The sequence below is a fragment of the Accipiter gentilis genome, chromosome 17, assembly GCF_929443795.1.
Source record: "Accipiter gentilis chromosome 17, bAccGen1.1, whole genome shotgun sequence".
In the NCBI taxonomy this organism is placed as follows: Eukaryota; Metazoa; Chordata; class Aves; order Accipitriformes; family Accipitridae; genus Astur; species Astur gentilis.
In genome coordinates this window covers 28,697,265-28,720,635 of record NC_064896.1, presented here as the reverse complement: position 1 = coordinate 28,720,635, position 23,371 = coordinate 28,697,265, and the positions used below count along the sequence as shown (strand labels likewise).

The 23,371-nt window shown below is 63.9% G+C and overlaps 3 protein-coding genes across 9 annotated transcripts; 2 read left to right on the top strand and 1 right to left on the bottom strand.

The window, feature by feature from the left end:
- The first annotated feature begins 279 nt into the window (after nt 1–279).
- On the top strand, nt 280–2,116 carry MRPL16 (mitochondrial ribosomal protein L16). The gene is made up of 4 exons (XM_049820117.1): nt 280–365; nt 742–807; nt 943–1,091; nt 1,584–2,116. Exons 1-4 carry the CDS (start codon nt 323–325, stop codon nt 2,067–2,069), a joined length of 744 nt encoding a protein of 247 aa, XP_049676074.1. The 5' UTR covers nt 280–322; the 3' UTR covers nt 2,070–2,116.
- Nucleotides 2,117–2,247: 131 nt separating this feature from the next.
- Nucleotides 2,248–10,954, bottom strand: STX3 (syntaxin 3). Of its 6 annotated transcripts, none has more exons than XM_049820675.1 (11): nt 10,530–10,942; nt 8,905–8,985; nt 8,712–8,811; nt 8,509–8,583; nt 8,292–8,359; nt 7,526–7,634; nt 6,902–6,975; nt 6,653–6,787; nt 5,608–5,718; nt 2,936–3,036; nt 2,248–2,722 (listed from the first exon to the last, which is right to left on the bottom strand). In XM_049820675.1, exons 1-10 carry the CDS (start codon nt 10,557–10,559, stop codon nt 2,959–2,961), a joined length of 861 nt encoding a protein of 286 aa, XP_049676632.1. In that variant the 5' UTR covers nt 10,560–10,942; the 3' UTR covers nt 2,248–2,722; nt 2,936–2,958. The 6 variants fall into 6 exon arrangements, with proteins under 6 accessions (XP_049676632.1, XP_049676631.1, XP_049676627.1 ...); XM_049820674.1 differs by lacking the exon at nt 5,608–5,718 and adding an exon at nt 5,399–5,509 and having other exon boundaries at nt 10,530–10,935; XM_049820672.1 differs by lacking the exons at nt 2,248–2,722; nt 2,936–3,036 and adding exons at nt 4,209–4,303; nt 4,802–4,899 and having other exon boundaries at nt 10,530–10,945.
- A 1,115-nt stretch (nt 10,955–12,069) lies between these two features.
- PATL1 (PAT1 homolog 1, processing body mRNA decay factor) lies at nt 12,070–23,059 on the top strand. Of its 2 annotated transcripts, none has more exons than XM_049821239.1 (19): nt 12,070–12,150; nt 12,550–12,661; nt 12,772–12,983; nt 13,062–13,136; nt 13,867–14,061; nt 14,160–14,261; nt 14,638–14,727; nt 14,928–15,139; nt 15,212–15,301; nt 15,478–15,661; nt 17,323–17,446; nt 17,628–17,725; nt 17,828–17,887; nt 18,388–18,536; nt 19,201–19,360; nt 20,103–20,258; nt 20,950–21,041; nt 21,724–21,873; nt 22,076–23,059. In XM_049821239.1, the coding sequence occupies exons 1-19, from the start codon at nt 12,136–12,138 to the stop codon at nt 22,095–22,097; spliced, it is 2,298 nt and encodes a 765-aa protein (XP_049677196.1). In that variant the 5' UTR covers nt 12,070–12,135; the 3' UTR covers nt 22,098–23,059. The 2 variants fall into 2 exon arrangements, with proteins under 2 accessions (XP_049677196.1, XP_049677194.1); XM_049821237.1 differs by having other exon boundaries at nt 13,059–13,136.
- Nucleotides 23,060–23,371: the final 312 nt, after the last annotated feature.

Genomic DNA, 23,371 nt, shown 5'->3' with positions numbered 1-23,371 from the left:
GGCAAAGAAACAGCAACGCCATCGTACTCAGACAAACATCCCGCCTCAGGGGGAGAGGGGGGGGTCCTGCCCGGCGGGGACCCCTGCCCGCTACCGTGGGAGTGGAGCGGGGGCGACGCCGTGGAAAGACACGGCGAAGTGGGGGGGGTGGGGGGGGTGGGGGTGGGGGTGTCTGCCCCACCCGGAACTAAAAATTCCCCTCCGTGTTTCCCGGGGGCACCGGAGGGGGGTGGACCTCTTTACCGGAAGTGTTCCCCGCCGGGCTGTTCCGATAGGGCGGATCTTATGGCGGCGCCCGAGAGGCACTTCCGGCCGGGCCGCGATGTGGCGATGGCGGCTCCCGCGGCCGCTGCTGGCCGGAGGAGGTGAGGGGAGCCCGGGCAGCGCTCCGAGGGACCGCTGGCTGCCTTGGGTGGTGGTCGGGGAGGAGCGTGTGTGTGTGTGTCCCACCAGCCCGGCGGGGGGACGAACCGGAGAGGGGAGGCTCTGGCAACGGGACACCCGGGTCCCCTCCCGTGTTAACCGGGAGGCGTTGGGGTCCGGGACTCCCGGGTCGGCTGTGGTGGCCGTGGGGGAATGTTGGGACCCGGGGGGGGGGGGGGGGTTGGGATCCGGAGCGGGGGGTGCTGTGTCCGTCCCAACGCTGCCGGAGCCGCTCCAGGGAAGCGGGGCCGCTCTCGGACCCCCCGCCGCCATCCCGGTGCATCAGACCCCGTTCTGAGTCTCCCTTCTGTCCCCCAGGTCCCGGTGGTGTCATCGTTCCCCGGGCGGGCCTCAAGAAATATGTGCTGCCTCCAGACTACAGCGGTAAGGGGGATAGACGGGGAGAAACCCCCCTCGCCGGTCTGCTGCCGCCTGTACACCCCCCCCCCCCCCCCCCGCCCTGCACCGGGGGGTCCTGGGGCTGGTGACCTTCACAGGCCTGTCCCCCTCCTCCGGCAGGTATCACCTTCCCGGAGAGGACGAAGCTGAAGTTCATGGACAAGGTCCCGGCGGTGCCTAAGGTCAGGCGAGAGCCCCGGCGGCTGCGTGACATCCGCGGCCCGTCCCGGGAGGCCACTGACTTCACCCAGGGGCAGTACGGGATTCTGGTGAGCAGGACACGGGGGGCCCTGCTCCCCTCCCTGGTCAGAGCTGGGGGGTGGGGGGGGATGAGGGAGAAGCCCAGAGGAACTGGGGTCTGCATTTGGGCAGGAGATGGGGAGGGTGCAGGAGCGGGCACCCCCCGGGCTGGAGACCCCTCACTGCTGGTCCACCGCCTGGCGCTGAGCCCTCCAAACAAACCAGCGACCGGAGGCGACTGCTGCCAAACCAGCTCCGAAAAGCTGGATTGACTGAGCCACCTCTGTCAGGAAGGGCTACAGTTTCCCTAGCGAGGAGATAAAGAACATAATATCGAGCTTAAATTGGAAAGGCAGCTTTGAGATGTCCTCAGTGAGGCAGCTCCCCCCCACCCCCCCAAAAAAACCACGCGTGGAGGGTGCGAGGGGACGGCTGCCAGCGCAGGGCAGGACAGGGAAACCTCTGTCCCCCTCGCCCGGCCAGCGCTTGGTCCCTGAGGTGCCTCATCCTTCCCCCCACAGGCTTTGGGGGGTGGGTACCTTCACTGGGGCCACTTTGAGATGATCCGCCTGACCATCGGCCGCCGCATGGACCCCAAGACCATGTTTGCCATCTGGCGCGTGCCGGCCCCCTCCAAGCCGGTGACACGGAAGAGCCTGGGGCATCGCATGGGGGGCGGCAAGGGCCCCATCGACCACTACGTGACGGCGGTGAAGAGCGGGCGGCTGGTGGTAGAGGTAGGCGGGCACTGCGAGTTTGAGGAGGTGAAACCCTTCCTCACCCAGGTGGCCAGGAAATTGCCCTTCCCTGCCATCCCCATCAGCCGCGATGGCCTCGAGCAGATGCGGCAGGAGGAGGAGGAGAAGAGGCTCAACAACCAAAATCCCTGGACTTTCGAGCGCATTGTCACCGCCAACATGCTGGGGATCCGCAAGTACCTCAGCCCCTATGACCTGCAGCTAAAAGGACGCTACTGGGGCAAATTCTTCCTGAAACACAGGCTGTAACGAGCAACTGGGGAGGGGGCTGCCTTAATTAAACTTTCCCACAAGAACCTGCATCGGTCGCTGTGGTTTTTGGATGCGCAAACGCGGGACCAGGAGCATCCCCAGAGGTGAAGCATGCATCAGGGCTTGTCTCCCGCTACTGAGACCCCCCCCACACACCCCGACGCAGAGCATGGGTGATCTCTTTATTCAGGAGGAGGGCTCCGGCACGGGTGGCTGCACATCCGAAGAGCCGGCAAGACAGAGAAGTTGCCACAGACAAGCTCTGAGCGAAGGGAGAGGCTCCTCCTTCCACCCCAAGCAAGGCAGAGCCCTCTACGTCGCCTGCACGCTGCCCCGGGGAGGAACACAGCTCTTTCGGCTGCTCTGTGCTGCCGAGGAGGGGGCTGCTCTTCGCAGGGGCCGCTGACTGTTGGCCAAATGGAGGATGGGGAGTGAGGAGAGACCTTGGGGCATTTGCCCGGTGGTGTGAGGGAAGGGGGGAGCAGGGGAGGTGGTCTCCACTCCTCCGGGCTGCGGCGCAGGGATGTCCTCGGGGCTCCGGGGACGAGGGCTTGGCAGGCGGGTCCTGGGGCTGGCGGTCGGGGTCTCTCCGATGGCTGGAGCTGCAGGCGGGATCATCCGGGCAGTGGGGCAGGAGGGGGAAAGGCCACCTGCAATGGGGAGGAAGATGAGGTGCTGCTGAAGAAGGGGATGTGGCTGTCTGGGGACACTCGGTCTCTTCTGGCGCCTTACGGACATGCCGGCAAGTCCAAGGGGGGTGAATCCCACCCGGCTCAACCCCGCCGAGGTCCAAACCCGCTCCCTGGGTGTGGGGGTGGTACCGGGGACCCCGACTGCCACCCTCCTGCCGTGCGCCCGGTCACCTGGAGGGCAGCGGGTTGGGGTCTCAGGCGAAGATGCTCCCAATGCTGGCAGCCAAGATGATGGCGAGGATGATGCAGCATATCATGATCATGATCTTCTTCTGCACGGGGAGAGAGGGGCGGTGAGGCAGGGCCGCGGGTGGCACGGGGCTGGGGAGGGTGGACAAGGGACAGGGACAGAGGCTGGGGAGGCAGCAGGGTAGGTGTGAGCTGGTTGTGTGTAGCACCGGGATGTGGCTGTGCCGGTGTCCCCCTGGGACAGGCGGCCAAGTGCCAGCGTGCAGTGGGGACATGTCCCCATCGCCGTGACTTACCCAAAACCGCAGGGGGAAGAGGGTCTGGCCTGGCCTGGCAGAGCCTGTGGGGCTTGGGGGTGTCCCCAGCCCCACACTCCCCTGTCACATCTTCGCCCCAAGGGGCTGTGTCACTACAGCACCTGAAAACGGGGGCCCGTCCCAGACCCCGGGTCCTCAACCAAAGCCACCAGCCCAGCCGTGATGCCACGGCCACCGCAAGCTGAGCCGGAGCCATGCTCAGCCCAGGGGCAGCCCCCTACTGCTTGGGGTGTCTGGGGGTGCCAGCACCCCGCTTGTCCCCGTAGCGGGCCCGGCATCGCGTTGCGCATGGAGAGGAGAGGCGCAGGGTGGGCGTCAGCAGGGATCTTTATTTTAACAGGAATTAAATAACGGTGACCGCCGCGTCCTCCAGCCCCAGCTCTCCACAACATCGGGGCAGTCGGTGTTGGGGGACCTACCAACCGCAGACATCAAGGCCAAGAGGGGACAGGGTCCCCGGCAGCTCCGTCTGCCACGGCACGGTGGACAGCAAAGCGTGGCCAGACCTGCCGGCAGCTGCTGGTGCCACCAAACCCCCTGTCCTGACCGTATCCCTGTCCCTCGTCCTCCCAGGATGCCCATGCGGGTGAGGGTCCAGCCCTCACCTGCCCAGAGCAAGGCACCTCGCCTGCTCTCACTGGGGCCGTGGCACTGGCTGCCACATCCCCACGGTGCCGACATAGTCCCCAGCCTCCTCACTCCCCCCAGCAAGAGATGGGGGACCAGGATGAGTTGGTTTATCAGCAAAGGGAAAATAAATAGTTGAGTCCTGTCCCCTTCCTGCAGGGGACATGAGGACAAGAGGGGAAGACCCCAGGGACTGGCAGGACAGCGGGGGCCGCAGGGGATGGTCTGGTGGGGGAGAGCACTCTGGCGTCGGGGTCCCTCCGTGGAGGCAGAGGTGCCACGCTGGAGCCCGGGGCGGGAGCTGGAATGCCGGGGCTGAGGGCAGCAGATCCAGGAGAAGCAGGGAGAGGAGGGTGCCAGGGAGGGTCCCGCTGGGAGACTTCACTACTGGGAGAGTTGGAATCGTCTGGAGGAGGGAAAGGGGGAGACGTCAGCCCCCAGCCGGAGAGGCTGGTGGGGAAGGGGATGAGGGGCTGCAGCAGGACCCTGCGGGTCCGGAGGGGAGCGAGGATGGCAGAGACTGACATGGGAACACACAGCTAAGCACGGAGCTGAAATCCAGACCCCTGAACACCACAGAGCCCCGAGCAACACAGACCCCCGAGCAACGCAGACCCCCGCACTCTGCAGAGCCCCAAGCACCGCAGACCCGAGGCCGCTGGCCGGCGAGCACCCAGAGCCCAGAACCTCCAGCCCCAAAGGGAGCAGCAGAAACCAAAGCACCAGAGAGCCAGACCCCGGCACGGGGACACAGAGCCCCATGGCAGGCAGAGCAGTCCGGGCAGGGCACGATGGCGGGGCCAGTCCCGTCCGTGCCTGCCCACCGTCCCCAAGCCCTCCAGGGCGCTCCGGCCCTGCAGTGGGGCTCCCCTGCCCCCCAACACTTACAGACCACAGCCCCCACCTCAGAGGCTATTTCTTGTTTAGCCCCACAGACAGTCCGATGATGAGGGCAACTATCCCCAGCAAGAGCACCACTACCACCACCAAAATCAGCATCTTCTGGAGGGGGCGAGAGGGGAGACGGGGCTGGTTACACCTGCCCTGTGTTGGGGGGGGGTGTTGGAGAGCAGAGGTGGGCACGGAGGAGCCCAGAAGAGCCAAAGATGCTGCAGACCCGGCGATAGGGCAGGAGGGGCTGAGACCTCACCAGCTCATCACACCTGAGGGTAGGAGGGGGTTCAGGGCTGGGTCTGGTGGGGGGACAGAGAGGGACAGTGCTGCCAACCCCATGGAGGTCACAAGGGGGGAGGAGGGGTGGCTGGGGGTCACTGGGGGCAGGCGGGAGCCATTGGGGTCATCTGGGGGACCACTGGGGGTAACTGGGGGACACTAGAGGCGGCTGGGGTGACAAGGGGGTCTCAGGGCCACTGGAGGATATGGGGAGACGCTGGGGGCACTGGGTGATGTGAAGACAGACGGGGACACTGGGGCTGCCTTTGGGACAGTGGGGGCTATGGAAGGGACACTGGGGGACACCGGGGTCGTCGGTCCGTCTCACCCTCCTGGCCTCACTTTGGTACTTCACGGCCTTTTTGGTGTCGGCCACGGCCCGCTCCACAAAACCGACGGACTGGTCCATGTTGTTCTCTATGCGGTCGATCATGGTTCCCTACGGGGCGTGGGGGCGGCGGGGCGGAGGCAGAGAGAGACAGAGAGAGACGGAGGGGGGGACGCTGAGAGCACCCAGGGGTGCTGGCACCCACCCACCTTGCGCGCCTGGCCCTGGTACTGGAGTGCCTTCTTGGTCTGCTGGTTCGCCTGCTCCACGTGCTCGGCCGTGTGCATCACGTATTGCTCCACGTTATCCAGCAGCCCACCCTGCGGGGACGGGGAGAGGGGACAGGCTCAACCCTGTGGCACAGCCCTACGGCACGTGGCACGGCCCCACGGCACGTGGCACAGCCCCACGGCGCAGGTACTCACCCTTCCCCAGTGCACACAGTGGCTCCTCGCATTGCATGGGGGGGGACAGAGAGGGGCTGAGAGAAGGGACGGGACCACCACGGCGTGGGGCGCACCCTTGCCCACCCCTGCCTCCCTCCCTCAAGCTCCCACGGGCTCGGGTGCTGGGTGGCCCCACGGGGACCCGTGCAGCAATCGCCACCCAGCTCCACGTGGCTCCGTGCCTGGGTCCCCCTGCATGGCTCCCTGTGCTGCCCTGCGTGGCCCCGGGCAGGTGCCCACGTGGCTCCGTGCCACCCTGTGCCCCCGTGGAGCCCTGTGCAGCCTTGCGTGCCAGTCCATGGGTGGCTTCCCACACAAGTCCCTGCTCATCCTTGTGCACAGATCCCTGTTTGTCCCCGTGAAGCCTTTGCACAGATCCCTGCTCGTCCCCGTGCAATCCTTGCACAGATCCTTGCTCAGCCCTGTGCAACCCCATACGCAGATCCCTGCTTGTCCCTGTGCAACCCCTTGCATGGGTCCCTGCTCATCCCTGTGCAGCCCATGCACAGATCCCTGCTTGTCCCTGTGCAACCCCTTGCATGGGTCCCTGCTCATCCCCGTGCAGCCCTTGCACAGATCCCTGCTCACCCCTATGCAACCCCGTGCACAGATCCCTGCTCGTCCCCGTGCAATCCTTGCACAGATCCTTGCTCAGCCCTGTGCAACCCCATGCACAGATCCCTGCTCGTCCCCGTGCAATCCTTGCACAGATCCGTGCTCGTCCTCGTGCAACCCCGTGCACAGATCCCTGCTCGTCCCCGTGCAACCCCTTGCACAGATCCCCGCTCGCCCCCGTGCAGCCCCGTACCTGGTTCTCCACCAGCATGGCGATGTCGACGAACATGTCGTGGAGCTCCTTGATGCTGCTTTCCAGCCGCACGATGTCCTTGTGCCGCCCCTCGATCTCGCTCAACGCCTGCTTCGAGATCTGCGAGTCCATGATCTGCAACGGAGCAGGATGAGGGACACACACACACACACACGTCAGCAGGGTGGGGGGCTGCTCCTGGCCCCCGGTGTCCCCCCCCGGCCGCCCCTCGGCGCAGCGGGCGCTCACCCCCGAGGTGAAGATGGAGGGGTTCCCGCTCTCCAGCATCTCCTCCAGCTCCTCGTCCGTCGTGTTCTTGCCGGCTGCAGCACGTAGGGGCAGTGGTGGGAACAGGCCCCGCCCACTCCATCAAAAGGGGGTGGGGTTTGCCGTACACAGCCCCGCCCCCTTTGCCAAAGGGGCGTGGTCTGTAGGGGCTAGCCCCACCCCCTTTGCCAAAAGGGGGTGGAGTCTTTGTTGTCTGGTCCAGCCCACTTTAACAAAGGGGGTGGGGTCTGAAGGGGCTGATCCCACCTCTTTTGCCAAAAGGGGTGGGGTCTTTAGTGTCTGGTCCCGCCCACTTCATCAAAAGGGGCGTGGTCTTTAGGGGCTAATCCCACCCCCTTTGCCAAAAGGGGTGGGGTCTTTAGTGCCTGGTCCCGCCCACTTTACCAAAGGGGGCGGGGGCTGTAGGGGCTAATCCCACCCCCTTTGCCAAAAGGGGTGGGGTCTTTAGTGCCTGGTCCCGCCCACTTTACCAAAGAGGGTGGGGGGGTCTTTTGTGCTTGGCTCCGCCCGTTTCACCAAAAGGGGCGGGGTCACCAGGAGGAGGCCCCGCCCACATCTGCCATGGGCGGGGGGGGGGGCACGCACTGATCTCGAGCTGGCGCTGGATCCGGCCCTTGCTGCGCTCCCGGAAGTCGACCTGCGCCTCGTTGTACTTGGTCATGACGTCAACGAACTTGCGGGACAGGACCGAGTGCTGGGGACGGGGACAGGGGCGTGGGGCTGGGGACACCCCGGCCGTGGCACCTCTCCGGCCCCCCCGGGGGACACGACCCGGTGCTGGGGACGGGGACGTGGGACACCCCAGGCACGGCACGTCCCAAGCCCGGGGGACAGGACCCAGTGCTGCGGACAGGGATGGGGACGTGGGACAACCCAGGCGTGGCGTGTCCCCATGGAGCGTTTTCCCAGCGGACAGGACCTAGGGCACGGGGGGTGGGAGTGGGGACACCCAGGGCATGGCGCATCCCAGCCCCAGGGGACAGGATGGTGGGATGGGGATGGGGACAGGGAGTCAGACCGGTGACATTCCAAGCATTCCCCAGCCCCAAGAAATAAGGGCAGGACGAGGCATTGGGGCTGGGGACGGGGGCACGAGACGCAGGAGATGGCATGTCCCAACCCATGGGGGACAGGACAGAGTGTTGGGGACAGGGCAGAGGGACACGAAGCCCGGGAGCACCCAGACATGGTGTATCTGGGACGGGGTGCTGCTGGGGACAGAGATGGGAGACCTGGGGACACCCAAGACGTGCTACAGCCCCGTGGGGGACAGGGTGGGAAGGGGTGCTCAGGACCTGGGGGTGCTGAGTGGGGACAGCCCCGGCAGCGGGTCCCAGGGACTGGAGCTCACCTGAGACTTGCGTATCCGGAGGTCGGCGGAAGATCGTGCCTCATCCTGCTCGATGTTCCTCTCCATGCCTGGCGAGAGCCGGACCCCAGCCCGTCAGGGACCTTCCCCACCCACCAGACCCCATGGTCCCAGTGTCCCCAGCACACCCCACCCTTCCCACGGGGAGAGGGGGACCCGCAGGACTGGGTGACACGGCGGTGGGGACACGGCCACTCACTCTTCAGCTTATTGCGGACGCTGTTGGCCATTTTCTTGATCTCCGCCGTCAGCTGCTCCAGGTCGTCTTTGGTCTCTGCGGGATCACAGCACGTGAGCCAGGGAAGCCACCACGGGAATGTCCCCGGGAATGTCCCCGGGAAGGGGACGCGTGACCCGGGGAGGGGACACACACACACACGCACGCGTGGCCGCCGCACTCACTCTGCTCAGGGATGGGGGCCGAGAGGATGATGCTGTAGAGCTTCTTGGCCTCCTCCACGTTCTCCGAGATCTTGTCGATGTTTTGCCGGGTCTCCTCGATCTAGACATGCCGGGGAAGATGGAGGGGTGGGGGGGTTAGGAGGCAGCCCCGTGCCCCCCAACCCCGCATCTCCCCCCCCCCCCGACTCCTCACCTCCGAGAAGAATTCATCCATGAACGCCGTGTTGTCGACGGCGATCTCCAGCTCCTCGGTGTCATCGTCCGCGTCCTGTTTCTGCGGGGTACGGTGGGCAGCGCTCAGGGGTGACACCCCCCCGCCTGCACCCGGGGACCACTCCCCCCCCGGGTCACAGTCGCCCCACGGGGCCAGGGTGGCCACCAGCCAGCCCGGCTCTACGGGGTCAGGGGGGGACGAGGCGGGAGCAGTCGTGGGGACGTGGTGGCCCAGGAGGGGACATCTGCAGCGGTGGGGGGGGGGGGGGCTGAGCTCGTCTCACATCTGGCTGTGCACGGCCGGGGAATTAAGGGATTGCTGGGCTTGGCCGGAGGGAGGGGATGGGGACGGAGACAGGACGGGGTTTTATGGCCCCAACCTTCGTCCTGTGGCAGGTCTGAGGAGCGCCGGGGGTCGGCGGGGGGTCCAAAGGCGGCTGTTGCCCATCACCCTGGCGTCGCGCCTGGCCCCCCCACCCACGGGCTCCCCAATCGGTCCCTTCTCAGGGTGCCAACCCCAGCCCCTCCACCTCCCCTTGTCCCCCCTCAGCTGCCAAGGGGTGTCCTGTGCCCAGCTGCAGCCCCCCTGGGGAGGAATTCAGGCCCTGGCTGGGGATACTGGGACCCCCATCCTGGTCCCCCCCCCGCCTCCTGCCAGAGTAAAAATAAAATTAATCCCTTCTCTCCCTCCCAAGGGTTTTATCTGATGGCTTCGTAATCCCCGCTAAATCCCCACCAAGCCTCCCTGCCACGGCTGCCTGCCACAGGCCGGGGCCCGGGTGCAGGTTGGGGGGCTGCAGGGACCCCCAACACCCGAGAGGGGGGAGGAACAAGACAGTGGGGCAGGGAGGCCCCCGGGGAGCAGGGGGGGGCCCAGCGGGGCCCCACGGCAGGGCGGGTGCGGGATGAGGAAGCGGTGACGGTGGCGGGGAGCACGGTGAGACGTGGGGCACGGGACGGGGTGCTGGCCCCTGCGGGCACCCCGCATCCGCTCCATGCCCCCCCCCCCCCCCGCCCCCAAGGGGATGGACACCCCTGCCCCACGCAGCCCGGGGTGGGGGCTGGCGTCCCCCCATTGTACCCCACAGCACTGGGGGAACAGCCCTCGTCTGGGGGCGAGTGGTGGTGTCCCCCCAAAATACCCTCCCCACCCCCAAACGGCACAGAGGGCTGACCCCCCTGGTCGCTCCCGCCTGACACCCCCATTGCCGTGGGGCTGGCTTTCAGGGCCCCCCATTCCCATGACACCCCCATCCACCGTGGGGTGGGGGCTCAGGGACCCCTCCATCCAACGTGGTGCCCCCATCCACCGTGGGGTGGGGGCTCAGGGACCCCCATTCCCATCACCCCCCCATCCACCCTGGGGTGGGCTCTCGGTGACATCCATGCCCGCAACGTCCCCATCCACCACGGACCTGGGGCTCGGGGTCCCCCCTCCCCATGATGTCCCCGTGAGCCTTGGAGTGGGGTCTCAGGGACTCCCCCCCCCCCCCAACCCCACGACACCCAGCTCCCCCTGGGAACAGGGTCCCGGCAAACCCTGGGGACCCCCACCCCACGAGGTGCCCCCCACCGGGTCCCCTCTCCCCCTCGAGGGTCTCTCACCGCCTTGAGCTGCTCCAGCCGGTCCTTCATGGTACCCCCAAGGGTTGGCGGGGCACCGGGGGGTCCCCGTCCTCGCCCACCGCAGGGATGGAGGATGCCGCCCTCGGTCCTCCCTGGCCGGCCGTGGCCTCCTACATCCAGGCGAGGTGGCTGGTGGCCCTGTCCCTGTCCCTGTCCCCAAGCCCTGGGCTGTCCCTCTGCTAATCCCCAGTGACAAGCACAAGGAAGGCAGGAAGGCGCCGAGGGGAGGGACGAGGTGGAGCCACCCTTCAGTTGGGACACCTGGGGACACGGGACCCGTTAAAGGCGACGGTTGTGGGTGCCCCCGGCCACCCCGGGAGGTGGCATCGAGGCGGAGGGGGTGCGGATGTGGGGCGGCCTTGGCTCGGAGGCGATGAGGAAGCTCGTCCCCACGGGGGTCACGCGACGACGACGTGTCGTCCCCTGCTGTGGGTGAACGGCTGGGGAAGAGGGGACAACGGCTGGGGATAGGGGGTCACAGCTGGGGGGACATGGCTGGGGAGAGGGGACACGGCTGGGGATGAGGGGCATGGCTCTGGATGGGGGTCACGGGTGAGGGGACATGGCTGGGGGACAGAGCGGAGGATGGGGGACATGGCTGTGGATGGGGTCGCAGCTGGGGGGACAGCTGGGGACGGGGGACACGGCTGGGGTGCGCGGCTGGGGGGACATGGGTATGGATAGGGACACGGCTGGGGACAGGGGACATGGCTGGGGGGGGGGCACGGTTGGGGCTAGGGGTCCCAGCCGAGGTCATGGCTGGGGATAGGGGACACGGTTGGGGACACGGCCATGGATATGGGTCACAGCTGGGGGGACACAGCTGGGGATAGGGGACACGGCCATGGATATGGGTCACAGCTGGGGGGACACAGCTGGGGATAGGGGACACGGCCATGGATATGGGTCACAGCTGGGGACAGGGGACATGGGTGGGGGGGCACGGTTGGGGCTAGGGGTCCCAGCCGAGGTCATGGCTGGGGATAGGGGACACGGTTGGGGACACGGCCATGGATATGGGTCACAGCTGGGGGACACGGTTGCAGATAGGGGACACAATTGGGGGGCATCACTGGGGGATAGGGGACGTGGCTGGGTGTAGGGGACAAGGCTGGGGGGGACATGGCTATAGGTCACAGCTGGGGATAGGGGTCACAGCTGGGGGGGACACAGCTATGGTTGGGGGAACATAGCTGGGGGGACGCAGCCGCCTGTGGGGGACAGGCGGGGGACATGTGGGTGGGCGCAACGGCGCTCGTCAGTCTGTGCCGAGCTGTGTAACGCCGCACACCCCTCCGTGGGAGAAAAGGGGCCGCTGCCCCTTTAAGAACACCCCGAGGACGCTGCGGCGCCTTTAAGGTTAAAAAGGAGGCGGGGACAATCTCAGACCACGCCCTCCCCCCCACAGGCCCCACCCTACCCGGACTCCTTTACCGCCGCGCATGCGCTCTTTTACCCCGGCTGGCGGAGGGAAGGGAGGGGGCGCGGGTGACGTCATGCGCGTGCGCCCGCGGCGGCGCATGCGCGGCGGGGCCCGGGGGCCGGAGCGGGCCGCGCGCGGGCGGTGGGCGCCGCCGCCGCCGCCATGTTCCGGTATCAGGTGAGTGAAGGGGGGGGGGCCCGGCGTGGACGGGGTGGGGAGGGGGGTGCGCCGGGTCCGGCGCACCCCCCTCCCCACCCCGTCCACGCCGGGCTCCTCCCCCCGGGAGTGTTCCGGTAGAGCGGGAGGCTGCAGGGCCTGTGGGAGAACCGGAGCTGTGGCGGCGGGGGGGGGTGGGTGGTCTGTGGAGAAGGAGGGAGTGTGCCGTATCCCCGGTGCTGGGGGTGGGGAGGTCGGTGTGGCTCACGGAGTTGCGGGGGGGGGGGGGGGGGGGGGCGGAATTACCGGGGAGGTATAACGGGCTGCGGAACGGAGGAGGAGTGACAGGGGGGGTCCGGGAGACCGGTGCTGACCGCCCCCCCCCCCCCCCCTTCCCCGCCGCCGCCTTGCTCTCCCCAGTCCTTGGAGGACTGTCCGCTGGATGAGGATGAAGATGCGTTCCAGGGCCTGGGGGAGGAAGATGAAGATATCGACCAGTTCAACGATGACACCTTTGGAGCCGGGGCTGTCGGTAAGCGCTCACGTACCCCCCTCCGAGATCTGCCCCCCAACCCCCATAACCCTCAGGACTGTGCCCTCCCCCCCCCCGAACATGTCCCTCACCGCGGGTCCCCCTCGTAGACGACGACTGGCAGGAGGCACACGAGCGACTGGCGGAACTGGAGGACAAACCGGTGGCTGCCAGGGAACAGGATGGACCCGGCGGAGAGGAGACGGATCTGCTGGGCGAGTCTGAGGACACGCTGGCGGAGCGGCTGACCAGGCTGGTCATCGATAGTGAGCTGGAGGATCCCGCCATTATGCAGGCTGTGCAGACCAGGGTCCCCGCACAGGTGGGAGTGGGGTTTGGGTGGGTGAAAGGCTGACGGGCCCGGTATTGCCGCGCTGACTCCCTGTCTGTTTTCCAGCAGCCTGGAGGGTTAAACTCCAGCATCTGGGACAGCTCGGCCGTCCTGCGGCGCATCCGGGGACCGCTTCTAACTCAGGTATGGTACTGGGGTGCAGGTGACGCCCCAAACCCCCGTGGCAGGGAACTGGGCACTGGGGGGTGAGATGTACTGTACTCCAGATCAGCCTGGGACAGCAGGGTGTTCTGCTTGCCTCTGGCTGGGTCTAGGTGGCCACAGTTTGACTCATTTGTAGACCCTTTTAGATTATCACCCCTTGTTCCCCTCACGGAGGCTGGAGAGCCAGACTGGGGGGGGTTATCACTGATATGTGGTCTCTGGTGATGTCTGAGAGGTGTCAGCGCTCCCGTCAGGGTTTGGGAATGTCGGTGCCTCAAGGCGGAGGATTTTTTTTTTGTTGCGGTTTAATTAAGAGTCAGGCTTTTAAGCGTAAGCGGAGCGTGCTGTGCGGCCAGCCCTCTCCCAGCTCTTCAGGGCTGACGAGAGTTGGGAACCGAGCGTGTGCACGTAGCCTGTGTGGCAGCAATGCAGAGCGTTCCCACCCCACGCTCAGGTGGCGCTGTCACCACAAAAGGGTGTCTTGGCAGTGACGTGGGCTCGGTGGGGCAGGCCCTGGGGGTCCCCAGGAACTCCCACTGTTGCGTGGGGCTCCCAGGGAAATGCAGTGGGATGCAGAGGAGACCCGGTAGGAGCAAGGATGTGGCCATCGCATCCTGGGAACATCCCTGGGACACACAGTGCCAGTCCTCCCCGTCCCAGTCAGTGACTGTTATCCTGGGGGGAGCTTGCTCTCCCCTTCTGCTTGCAGGAGATGCCGTCGGTGTCCGTGCTGGACTATGCTCTGCCTCAGAGACCCCCGCAAGCTCGAGAAGAAGAGCGGGACCCCTCTGAGCGGGCGCTGCCCCGGCGTTCATCATCCCCTGTCATTGGGAGCCCCCCTGTCCGGGCTGTCCCCATCGGCACCCCTCCCAAGCAGGCTGCCGTGCCCAATTTCAACCAGCAGGTACCTCGCCCCTGCCCTGCTTGCTGCCCACGGCTCAGAGGGTGCAGGCTGGTCCCCGGGGAGCTGACCGGGTGACTGTGCTGCTTCCCTCCTCCTAGATCCTTTGTCCGAAGCCTGTCCACATCCGAGCTACCATGCAGCAGCGCTACCCGGCTCCCTACGGCGAGAGGATGTCCCCCAACCAGCTCTGCAACGTACCGGTACCCAGCCCCCTCTGCACCCCCTCCTTACTGGCACTGCCTTCGAGCACCCCATCACTGGGAGCTCTTCCAACCTTCACAGAACCTCCCCCGACACCCAGTTCTCTTCCTCCCACCTGCAACTCCGGGTCCTGATGGTGCTGGACCTGTTGCTCTCACACACAGCCAGCCGGCTGCTCGTCTCTAGTTCCGTAGTTCAGCCCATCTGCCTCATCCTCCCGGGTCAGCCCTGCTCCTGGGAGCCTGGCCTGGCTGCCAGCCTGCCCACAGCACCCTTCCTGGGGCTTCGTCTTGCGCCATTGCCCACTCCCGCTCTGCCCACCATCGGCTGTGCCATGGCTGTGACCGGGGTGCCTCTTCCCTTCTCTTTCCCCAGAATTCCTCCCTCTTGGGCCACCCGTTCCCCCACAGCGTCTCTCCCGTCCTCACCCACCTGCAGAGAGCGCAGCTGCTGGGAGGAGCCCAGGTAAAGCCCTCTTTGCTCCCTTCCTGCGCTTTCCCGGCCCCCATCATGGGCAGGGTCCTGCATTTTTCTACGTGGCTGTGGGAGCTGGCTCTACATGGCTCTTTCTGGCCGTCCCAGACGCAGCCGCCCTGGCTGGGCCTTTCCCTTTGCCTCCTAATCTCCCCTCTGGCTGACTCTGGGTGCCTTCTCTGCTCTGCCAGGCCGGCCGAATGTCCCCCAGCCAGTTTGCCCGGGTCTCTGGCCTGGTCGGGAGCCCTCTTCCCTCCGTCAATCCTAAGCTGCTCCAGGGCAGAGTTGGGCAGATGATGTCTCCGGCCAGCGGGTTTCGTGCCTTCTTCGGGGCTCCCCCCGCTCCACCTCCCTCGCAGCCGCAGCACCCACCGGGCCCTGGATCCCACCTGCAGAACCTGAGGTAGGTGCCATCCTTCTCCCGGCCGCCTGCCGGCCCTCTGCAGCCACCTCTGAGACGTCCTGCTCTCCCCAGGCCGCAGCCCCCGATGTTCCGACCGGACACGACCCATCTGCACCCCCAGCATCGCCGGCTCCTGCACCAGCGACAGCAGCAGAACCGAAAGTAAGTGCTGGCCCTGTGCCGGTGCCGGGAGAGGAGGGGGCCTGGCGCCGTGGAGGGGGGTTGCATCGCCCCTCCGCCGCAGGGTGGTTGTGCTGCCGGGGCTAGCCTGTGCACCGCTCTCTGTCCCTTCCTGTAGCTCCTGTGTGCTCACGGGTGCCCTTCTTGCCTCCTGCCAGCCAGCACCGGAGCCTCAATGGCTCGGTGGGGGACCGAGGGGGCCACCGGAGCAGCCACCAGGAGCAGATGCGCAAAGACCCCTACGCCAACCTCATGCTGCAGCGGGAGAAGGACTGGGTGTCCAAGATCCAGATGATGCAGCTGCAGAGCACTGATCCCTACCTGGATGACTATTACTACCAGGTACCGGGGACGGGGAAAGTGCCCAGCCTGCTCTGTTGCATGTCCCGTGCCTGTGGCTGCCAGCCGGGCAGCTCTTTAACGGGACTGGTGTCTTCCCAGCGCAGCCTCTGTGCCGAGGGGCTTTGGGTGGGAAGGGGATGCCAGTGCCGAGAGTGATGCATCAGAGGAAGCATTTCTAGATCTAGTCGCGGGGAAGGTGCCAGAGGAGGAAGGCAGAGGGACGGGGTGGGGTGAGCATCCCCAGCAAGGAAAGGGAAGGCAGGGGCAGCAGCAAGGGAAGAACTGCCTTCCTGTTCTTGGGTGAGATCTCCAGGGGTGACGAGATGTTGGGAGATACTGGCAGCATGGATTTGGAGGGTGCAGCAGGAGGCCCAAGATAACAAGAGAGCAGCTCCTCTGCATCAGAAGCTGCATGTGACTGTGGCAGAATAAAACACCTGGAATGGGAGACAGGGAAGCTGCTAAATGGAAAACGCAGGAGAGCACCCTGGGCAGGGAATGGCTGCATAAGAAGGACCCTAGTCTGGCAGGGGTGGTGGTGGTGAAGCCCATGGGGTCCAAAGAATGAGGCAGAGAAGGTGGATGGGGAGAGTCTGCTCCTGCTGTTTTCCAGTTCAAGAATAAGGAGCACCAGACAGGGCTGGGAGGAGCCAGAGTTGGAGCAAACGAAGCAAGGTGATGGCTGGGCTCTTGCCGACAGTGGTAGATGCTCAAAGCTCAGCTGGGTTTGAGGTTACACAGGGCAACTTCAGGCAGGGGAAATTTGTGGAGGGCTTCAAGCTATGTAGGACACGTGACTTGGGAGACTGAACGGGGCTTGTGGGGTGGCTGGGAGTGTATCTGAGGCAGTCGTCAGCTGTGCGGAAGGTTTGGCCCCTATCTTCATGAAGGGGGTGCAGAGGAGCCAGCCGCACACCCAGAAAGGTCCCAGAGCAGTCGGTTCAGCCGCAAGCACAGGGCAGAGCAGAGAGGGCAGTCAGCAGTGTGGTGAAATGGGTCAGAGCAGTCAAGTTGTCCTCCGCCATGGGCCAGGGGCACGGTGGGAGCGGGGATGAGTGCTTGCTGCAGGTTGTCCAGGCTCTGGTGGGTGCTGGTCTGTCTGCTCTGGGGCCATCGGAAGGCATTGCGCTGACAGAGGTTTTCTGGGAGCTGTGAGTGAGCTGATCCCTTGTAAAGGAGAGGAACTGGTGCGACCACAACCGGGACACGAGTCAACAAAGCTGTGCCGTTGCGAAAGAGGTGAACGTTGGCCAGGGTGGATGGCGAGAGCGCGTGAGCGCTGGTGTGGGAGGCCCCAGCCACGCGCTGCCCAGCCTGGGCACGGTGCTAACAGAGCAAGGCAAGGCAGGCTAACTGGAGTATGCTGGGAAGGACTGGGAGCTGGGAACCTCCAGGGAGAGCAGATTCGTGATTGTTTGTATTGAGAAAGAGAGGGCTGAGGAGGAACCTTGATCTCTGTAATCTCGAGGGATGACAGACAGGAGGATGCAGTCATCCGCTCGTGTAGTGGGGGAAGAACGGTGTAAAATGTTGCTGCTGATGTTGGGAAGACCAGTAAGTGATGGGCGAGGGACAGAGCACAGGCCGGGGAGAGGCACGTGTTGCATCAGTTCTTGCCAACTGTTTTTTGGAGGTCTCAACCTCTCCTTTCCCTGCCTCAGAATTACTTCCAGAAGCTGGAGAAGTTAGCAGCAGCAGAGGAAGTCCACGGTGATGGTCCCAAGAAGGAACGCACTAAACTCATCACACCTCAGGTGGCTAAGCTGGAGCACACCTACAAGCCAGGTAAGCGTTCCTCCACACGGCCCAGACCACTGCAGGTGAAAGGTGGTGGTGGTTCATTCTGGGCCAGGACAGGAGTTTGGAGGTAGCCACAGGGCTACTTTTGGGCCAGAGTTAAAGGCAGGTAAGGTGGGGTCAGGCCCGGACTGACTCCCTTTGCTTCCCTTCTCCCCTCTTCCTGCAGTGCAGTTTGAGGGCTCGCTAGGGAAGCTCACCGTCTCCAGCGTGAACAACCCCCGGAAGATGATTGACGCGGTGGTAACCTCCCGCAGTGAAGATGATGTGAGTTCTGGGCCTGCTTCCCCTCTGACACAGCTCTGCAGCTGGCACTCAGGCCAGCGCGGGAGCTGCCCGCGGCCCTGACTTGCTGTCCTTCCTCGGCAGGAGACGAAGGAGAAGCAGGTTCGAGACAAGAGGCGCCAGACCCTTGTCACAATTGAGAAGGTGAGTTTGAGGGGGACTCGGAGATATGTGGTGGGGCACGAGGTAGGCTGGGGCAAAGGAGGGGCCAGGGGGACCATGGCGCGGTACCGATGAACTCTTCTGGACATCCAGCTTGCAGGAAAAGGGGGGGCCCTGCAGCGGAAAGGCTGGAGCCAGGTTCCAGCCGTGCCTTTGCCCTGCCCCAAAACAGCCTGAATGGGCTTTGTAGGGTCTTTTACTGACTCGCAGCTGCAAGGCAGTAATGCCTCAGCTCTCTGCAGCCACCGTGCAAGAGGATGGATGCTGGCAGGTCACAGAGTCCCTGCTCAAACTGCTGTCACGCTGGGTCTGAAGGAGGCTTTGTTGACATGATCTGGGCAAGAATATGCTGTTCCTGTAGCAGCAAAGGAGATGGGAGGGCCCTGGCTGGGGCTGGGCACGTCCTGGATCTCTGTGGAGCAGGGCTAGCGGATCCCGTCGCAGATCCCTGTGCCCTGCTGTGATCGCCATCACTCCTGCAGACATACAGCCTCCTCCTGGACGTGGAGGACTATGAGAGACGCTACCTCCTGAGCCTGGAAGGCGAGCGGCCGGCCCTGATGGGCGAGAGAAAGCAGAAGATCTGTGATATGTATGACAATCTGAGGGGGAAGGCGCCCGGACAGGAGAGGTAAGCAGAGGTGGTGTCTGCGACTCGGTCACTGTCGGGAGTTCAGAGAGTCTGTGGGTACTTACAGCTGCTGAAACTGGCTTTCCAGAGACCTGTTTCCTGGAGAATAGTCATGCTGACTCTTCCAGGGGTGTGTTGGGAACTAGGGGCTGAAATAACCTTTTTTTTTTTTTTTTTTTTTTCCTTTTTGCCGTTTTCCCCATGCAATTGTTCGCTGTGGTTATGATCCTATAACAACTTCCATCCTTGCAGCTTGGGTGCTGCAAATAGTGCCTGTCTGCATGCTTGTTGGGTGTCTGTCTGCCCTGAGCTCTGTGCCCTGGCACATCTCTGGGTGCCTGTTTTTAAGTCTGTCACCTCTTGCCTGACCTGCAGCCTCAGCAACAGATGGGCAAGGAAGGACACAGGGTCTCGGTGGCTCCTTCTCTGCTGCCCCGCAGGGAACCAAGCCTTGTCCTCCTGCCCAGCCCATCAGACAGGCAGAGCTTAGGGTTAGGGGTGTCGCTCCTGCGTTATTTTTCCCTCCCCAGGGATGTTTTTTGAGGTGGGTGTGTGTTCTGCCTGGTGCCAGCGAAGGGCCAGCTGTGGGGTACCGATGGGAACGCTTGGCGTTCCCTGGGACGCTCCCAGCTGAGGTTTGGCAACTTTCTCCTCTCCACGGCAGGCCGAGCGATGACCACTTCATGCAGATCATGTGCATCCGGAAAGGGAAGCGCCTTGTAGCCCGGATCCTGCCCTTCTTGTCACCCGAGCAAGCAGCCGACGTACTCATGGCGACGGCTAGGAACCTGCCCTTCCTCATCAAGAAGGATGCTCAGGATGAGGTGAGGTTCCAGGGGCTGGGAGGATTCCCCTCGCTCACTGTGAGCCGGGGGGTTCGGCATGGGGTCTGGAGCCGGATCTCCTCCCCTTCACTGGGGAAGATGGCAAACAGCATCATGTGTCTTAAGGATGGTCATTTCTGCCTCTCCTGGGAGACTGCCAGAGGCCTGGGGAGGTTGCAGGAGCCGTGAGCTCCTGGCAGGGCCCGTCTCCCGTGCCTGCCGGCTGGCACAGCATGTCCCAGCGCTACCGAGAAGGAAGCGAGGAGGATTTCTGATAAATGGTGCCTTTGTTTAGCAAACCTAGCTTTTGGCTGAACGCTTGTCTAAAGGGCTGCATCTCTGACTCATCGGGTGACAACAGGAGACTCCATCTTCCAGAGATGGAGAGCAGAGGCCAGCATCTTCCGAGAGACGTGCTCTCATCTGTCCTTTGCAATCTTTTTTATATAGGGAACAGAAATACAGGCATCTGTGGAATAAATCTGAGCTTGTTTTGAGAAAGAGGACAATTTAAGAAGGAAAAAGACTTGCTTGAATTTAAAGCGGGCCTGTGCTGATGTGTGGGAATGCTGTTAGCAAGTCCCATGCTGAGCATGTGAGGGGGGCTGAACGTGGAGGTGCTGCTGGTGTCTGTGTAGCTGCGAGGCAGCATCTTGTTGGGGTCCGTGAGGCCCCAGGGCGGCCAGCTGGCCATGGGAAAGCACGTCTCCCTGCTGTCACAGTTCTGCTCCTCTCTCCGCAGGTGCTGCCCTGCCTGTTGAGGCCCTTCTCGCACGTTCTCTACCACCTTCCCTTGGGGACGGTCACCAGCCTTGTGCAGCAGCTAACGAACCTACCTCAGAGCGCGACCGCGCCAGCGCCCACCAACCTGCACCTCACTGCTGTGCTCCAAAACAAGGTGTTCCTCTCTCCCTCGCTCTGCTCCCTGGGGCAGGTGGGCCCATCTCATCCCTCCCATCCTGGAAGGTCCCGATATCTCTCTGTAGTTGGGAAACTTGAGTTCCCCAGCAGCTTCCCAGCACTGGATGGCAGAGCTGGATGCAGCCGTGGTGCAGGAACGGCACAGGACCCACAGGCTGCCAGCCCCTGGCGTTCTTCCCTTCCCTTGCTGATTAACGAGGGTGTCTGGCAGATTAATCAGCCATTTGAGCTGGCCTTGGACTCCACTGCAGTCTGACAGTCGGCTCCCTTGTCTGTCCCACTGGGCTGCAGGCTCTTGCCCTGAAATCTGTGGGTTCGTGAAGATGTCCCTCTAAGCTGGGCAAGGAGCAGTCTGTCGCTCACGCAGCCATCCACAATGCCTGCTGTGACTCAGGCCCATAAACAGCCTCCTCTTTCTCCTCCTCCTCCTCCTTGGGGGCCTGCAAAGGCAGCTGGGGATCCTCCTGCTTGTGCCACCATCTCCAGGAGGATTGGGAGGTGGAGGTGATTTCTCAGACCTACTCAAAATATGCTCAGAGGGGAGGAGTGGGGGGAGAAAAGCTTGCCCTGCCCTGCCTGTCCGCTGCCACAAGTATTTCCTCGCGAGGTCGGGAGTCCGGCGATGGCTTGTGACAGCACCAGCAGGACATCTCCCTTTCTCCTCGCAGTTTGGCCTGTCCCTGCTGTTCTTGGTCTTGAGCCGTGGGGAGGAACTGCAGAGCTCGGACACGAACACGGAGTTAATGCAGGACAACCAGTGGTGAGTGCCCATCTTTGGCTGTGCCTCGGGCTGGGGGCAGAAAACGGCGATGCCTTTGGGGTTGGACACTGCACCATGCAAGGTCCGAAGGACTCGGAGGTGGAGTTGATGAAGAAGGAGGTTTAATTGCAGTCTCTCGGCAGCAGCGCCAGAAACAGCCACAGTGCTGAAGGAAAGGCAGGCCCAAGGCAGAAAGTGATAGATACGGCTTGGGATGTGCCGGCGTCGGTCCCTCAGAGGTGCAGGGAAACTGTCACCTCAGCCGAGCCACTGGAATGCTTTTAGCCTGAGCAGATCTGAGATTGCCAAGTCTTGCTTAGCCTGAGGCGTGCAATACAGCGTTAACCGCTCTTCCCGCAAGCTCTTGGGTGGCACATCGCCGCGTTACGAGTCCCTGGGGGAGAAGGCCATCCTCGGTGGGAGGCCAGGCCCCACGGAGCAGCCAGGGTATCTTGGTGCAGGGGGTTTGGTGAGGCTGTCGAGCACAGGCAGGACCCTTTTCTGCAGGGAGACCAGTGTTTGAGGACATGGCACAGCCTCCCGTTTGGTTCCAGTACCAAAACTCTGTGAGGTGTGCGTAGCCAGGGGCACCCCGGTCCCCTGAGGGGAGTTGGAGAATGCCCAGCTCCCGGACCACCCAACGGCTCTCACTCCTCCTTTCTCCTGTGCGGCTCTCCGGCAGGACGGAGCTGATGCTCATGGCAACCCGGGAGCTCCTGCGGATCCCTCAGGCGGCCTTGGCCAAGCCGGTGTCCACCCCCTCGAACCTGATCTCCCTCTTCTCTCGCTACGTCGACCAGCAGAAGCTGAACCTGCTGGAGACAAAATTGCAGTAAGTGTCAAGCCCTCTTCTCCCACGTGAGGAGGCGGGGGGGACACATACCAGAAAAGGGGTGAAACCAGAGGTGAAGGGGTGCGGGATCGGTGTGCGGCAGAGGGTGAAGCCTCCTCTAAGAAGGGTCCTGAGGGAGCAGCCTGGGGTGAGGGGAGTCGCTGACTCCTCTGATCCCTCTGCCATTGTTTCCCGGTACCAGCTTAGTGCACGGGATCCGGTAGGAAATCTCCGCGGCTCCTCGCCACTGCCGTCGGCATACCCCCCTGCGGTGTTCCAGAGGATGGATGGAGGGCAGGCGGCTTCCCCACACCCCCCGCCCCCCTTAACCCTGGGCCTGGCAGGACGGTGTCCTCCACCCCACAACCCTGGCTGGGGGGGGTGGGGGGGGGGCAGAGAAAGGGGTGGGGGGGTGTTGGCTGCTCCCCACCCTCCCCCACAAAGTGCTGTGTCTCCCTGCTGCGCCCAAACCCCCTCCCGACCCCCCCAAAACAGCTGCTGCTTCTCCCCACACACACTACGGGAAGGGGGGGGGCTGTAGGCCGGGGAGAAGCTCCCCCCCACCCATCTGTGGGGTGACGACTTTGCGCCCTCCTCTTTCCCCCAGCCCTCCCCCCCATCCAGCCCCGAGGTCTGATCCCTGCCCTTCCCTGCCGGCGCACACGCGTGTGAGCGCACGCGCCTCTTTTTTGCACACACACTTGCCTTGTCTTCCCGAGAGTCGGCTCCTTCCCTCATCCCTGGGGGGCTGGAGTGGGGGGGGGGTGTTCCACCCACCCCACCCCCCACCTGCCCCCAGCCCCAGGATTCTGCTCTTCTGCTCCTCGGGAATGTTGGGGGGAGCGGTTTAATTTTACCCTTTTTTTTTTTTTTTTTTTTTTTTTTTGCTTTTAAAAAGAAAACAAAGAGATTTGCACATGTAGGTATTTTACAACCAGTAACACCACCTCCCCCCCCAGCATTAACCAGCCCCCCACGCCTCGGCTGCTTCCCGATCCCCCCGCCTTCTCCCTCTGACTGATCAAGTGGAAAGTTCATTTATTATTATTATTTTTTCTTTTTTTTTTTTTTTTTCTTTGTGCTTTTTTCCCCCCCACCCCTTCCCTTTTGGTTCCGGTTAATGAGAATAAAATTTCTAAATTTACATTTTTATAGGGTATTGTAAATAAAGATGAATTGTATACTGCCGGGAGCGTGGCCTCTCCTTCTCTGAGCCGGGGGGGAAGCCCGGGGACAGTCCAGTCCCATTCCACCACCCCCCCCCCGCCGGTAACACCCCCCCGGGCTGGGCCTTCCCGGGAGGGGGCGGGGCTAACGGGCAGCCCTGCCGTAATGGCCGGTTCTCGGGGGGGGGGGGGGGGGGGGGGGTCACGACACCTTGTTCCCCCCTCCCCCAGCACCAACCCGAGGTCTTGAGGCGGTGCAGCGGTGCCCCCCCGCCCCGCCCCGCTCGGTCAAAGGTCAGAGGTCACCGCCACCCCCGGTGACAGGGTAATGT

What these genes read in the sequence shown, in the direction of transcription:
- MRPL16 (XM_049820117.1), top strand. Translation starts at nt 323, where the DNA reads ATGTGGCGATGGCGGCTCCCGCGGCCGCTGCTGGCCGGAGGAG. An exon ending in GCCGCTGCTGGCCGGAGGAG is followed by an intron (nt 366 to 741) that starts GTGAGGGGAGCC and finishes TCTGTCCCCCAG; the next exon opens with GTCCCGGTGGTGTCATCGTT. An exon ending in GCTGCCTCCAGACTACAGCG is followed by an intron (nt 808 to 942) that starts GTAAGGGGGATA and finishes CTCCTCCGGCAG; the next exon opens with GTATCACCTTCCCGGAGAGG.
- STX3 (XM_049820670.1), bottom strand. Translation starts at nt 10,559, where the DNA reads ATGAAGGACCGGCTGGAGCAGCTCAAGGCG. An exon ending in CGTCCGCAATAAGCTGAAGA is followed by an intron (nt 8,360 to 8,508) that starts GTGAGTGGCCGT and finishes GGCTCTCGCCAG; the next exon opens with GCATGGAGAGGAACATCGAG. An exon ending in CCATGCTGGTGGAGAACCAG is followed by an intron (nt 5,719 to 6,652) that starts GTACGGGGCTGC and finishes CCGTCCCCGCAG; the next exon opens with GGTGGGCTGCTGGATAACGT.
- PATL1 (XM_049821237.1), top strand. An exon ending in TGCCCAATTTCAACCAGCAG is followed by an intron (nt 14,062 to 14,159) that starts GTACCTCGCCCC and finishes CCCTCCTCCTAG; the next exon opens with ATCCTTTGTCCGAAGCCTGT. An exon ending in CTGCTGTGCTCCAAAACAAG is followed by an intron (nt 20,259 to 20,949) that starts GTGTTCCTCTCT and finishes TTCTCCTCGCAG; the next exon opens with TTTGGCCTGTCCCTGCTGTT.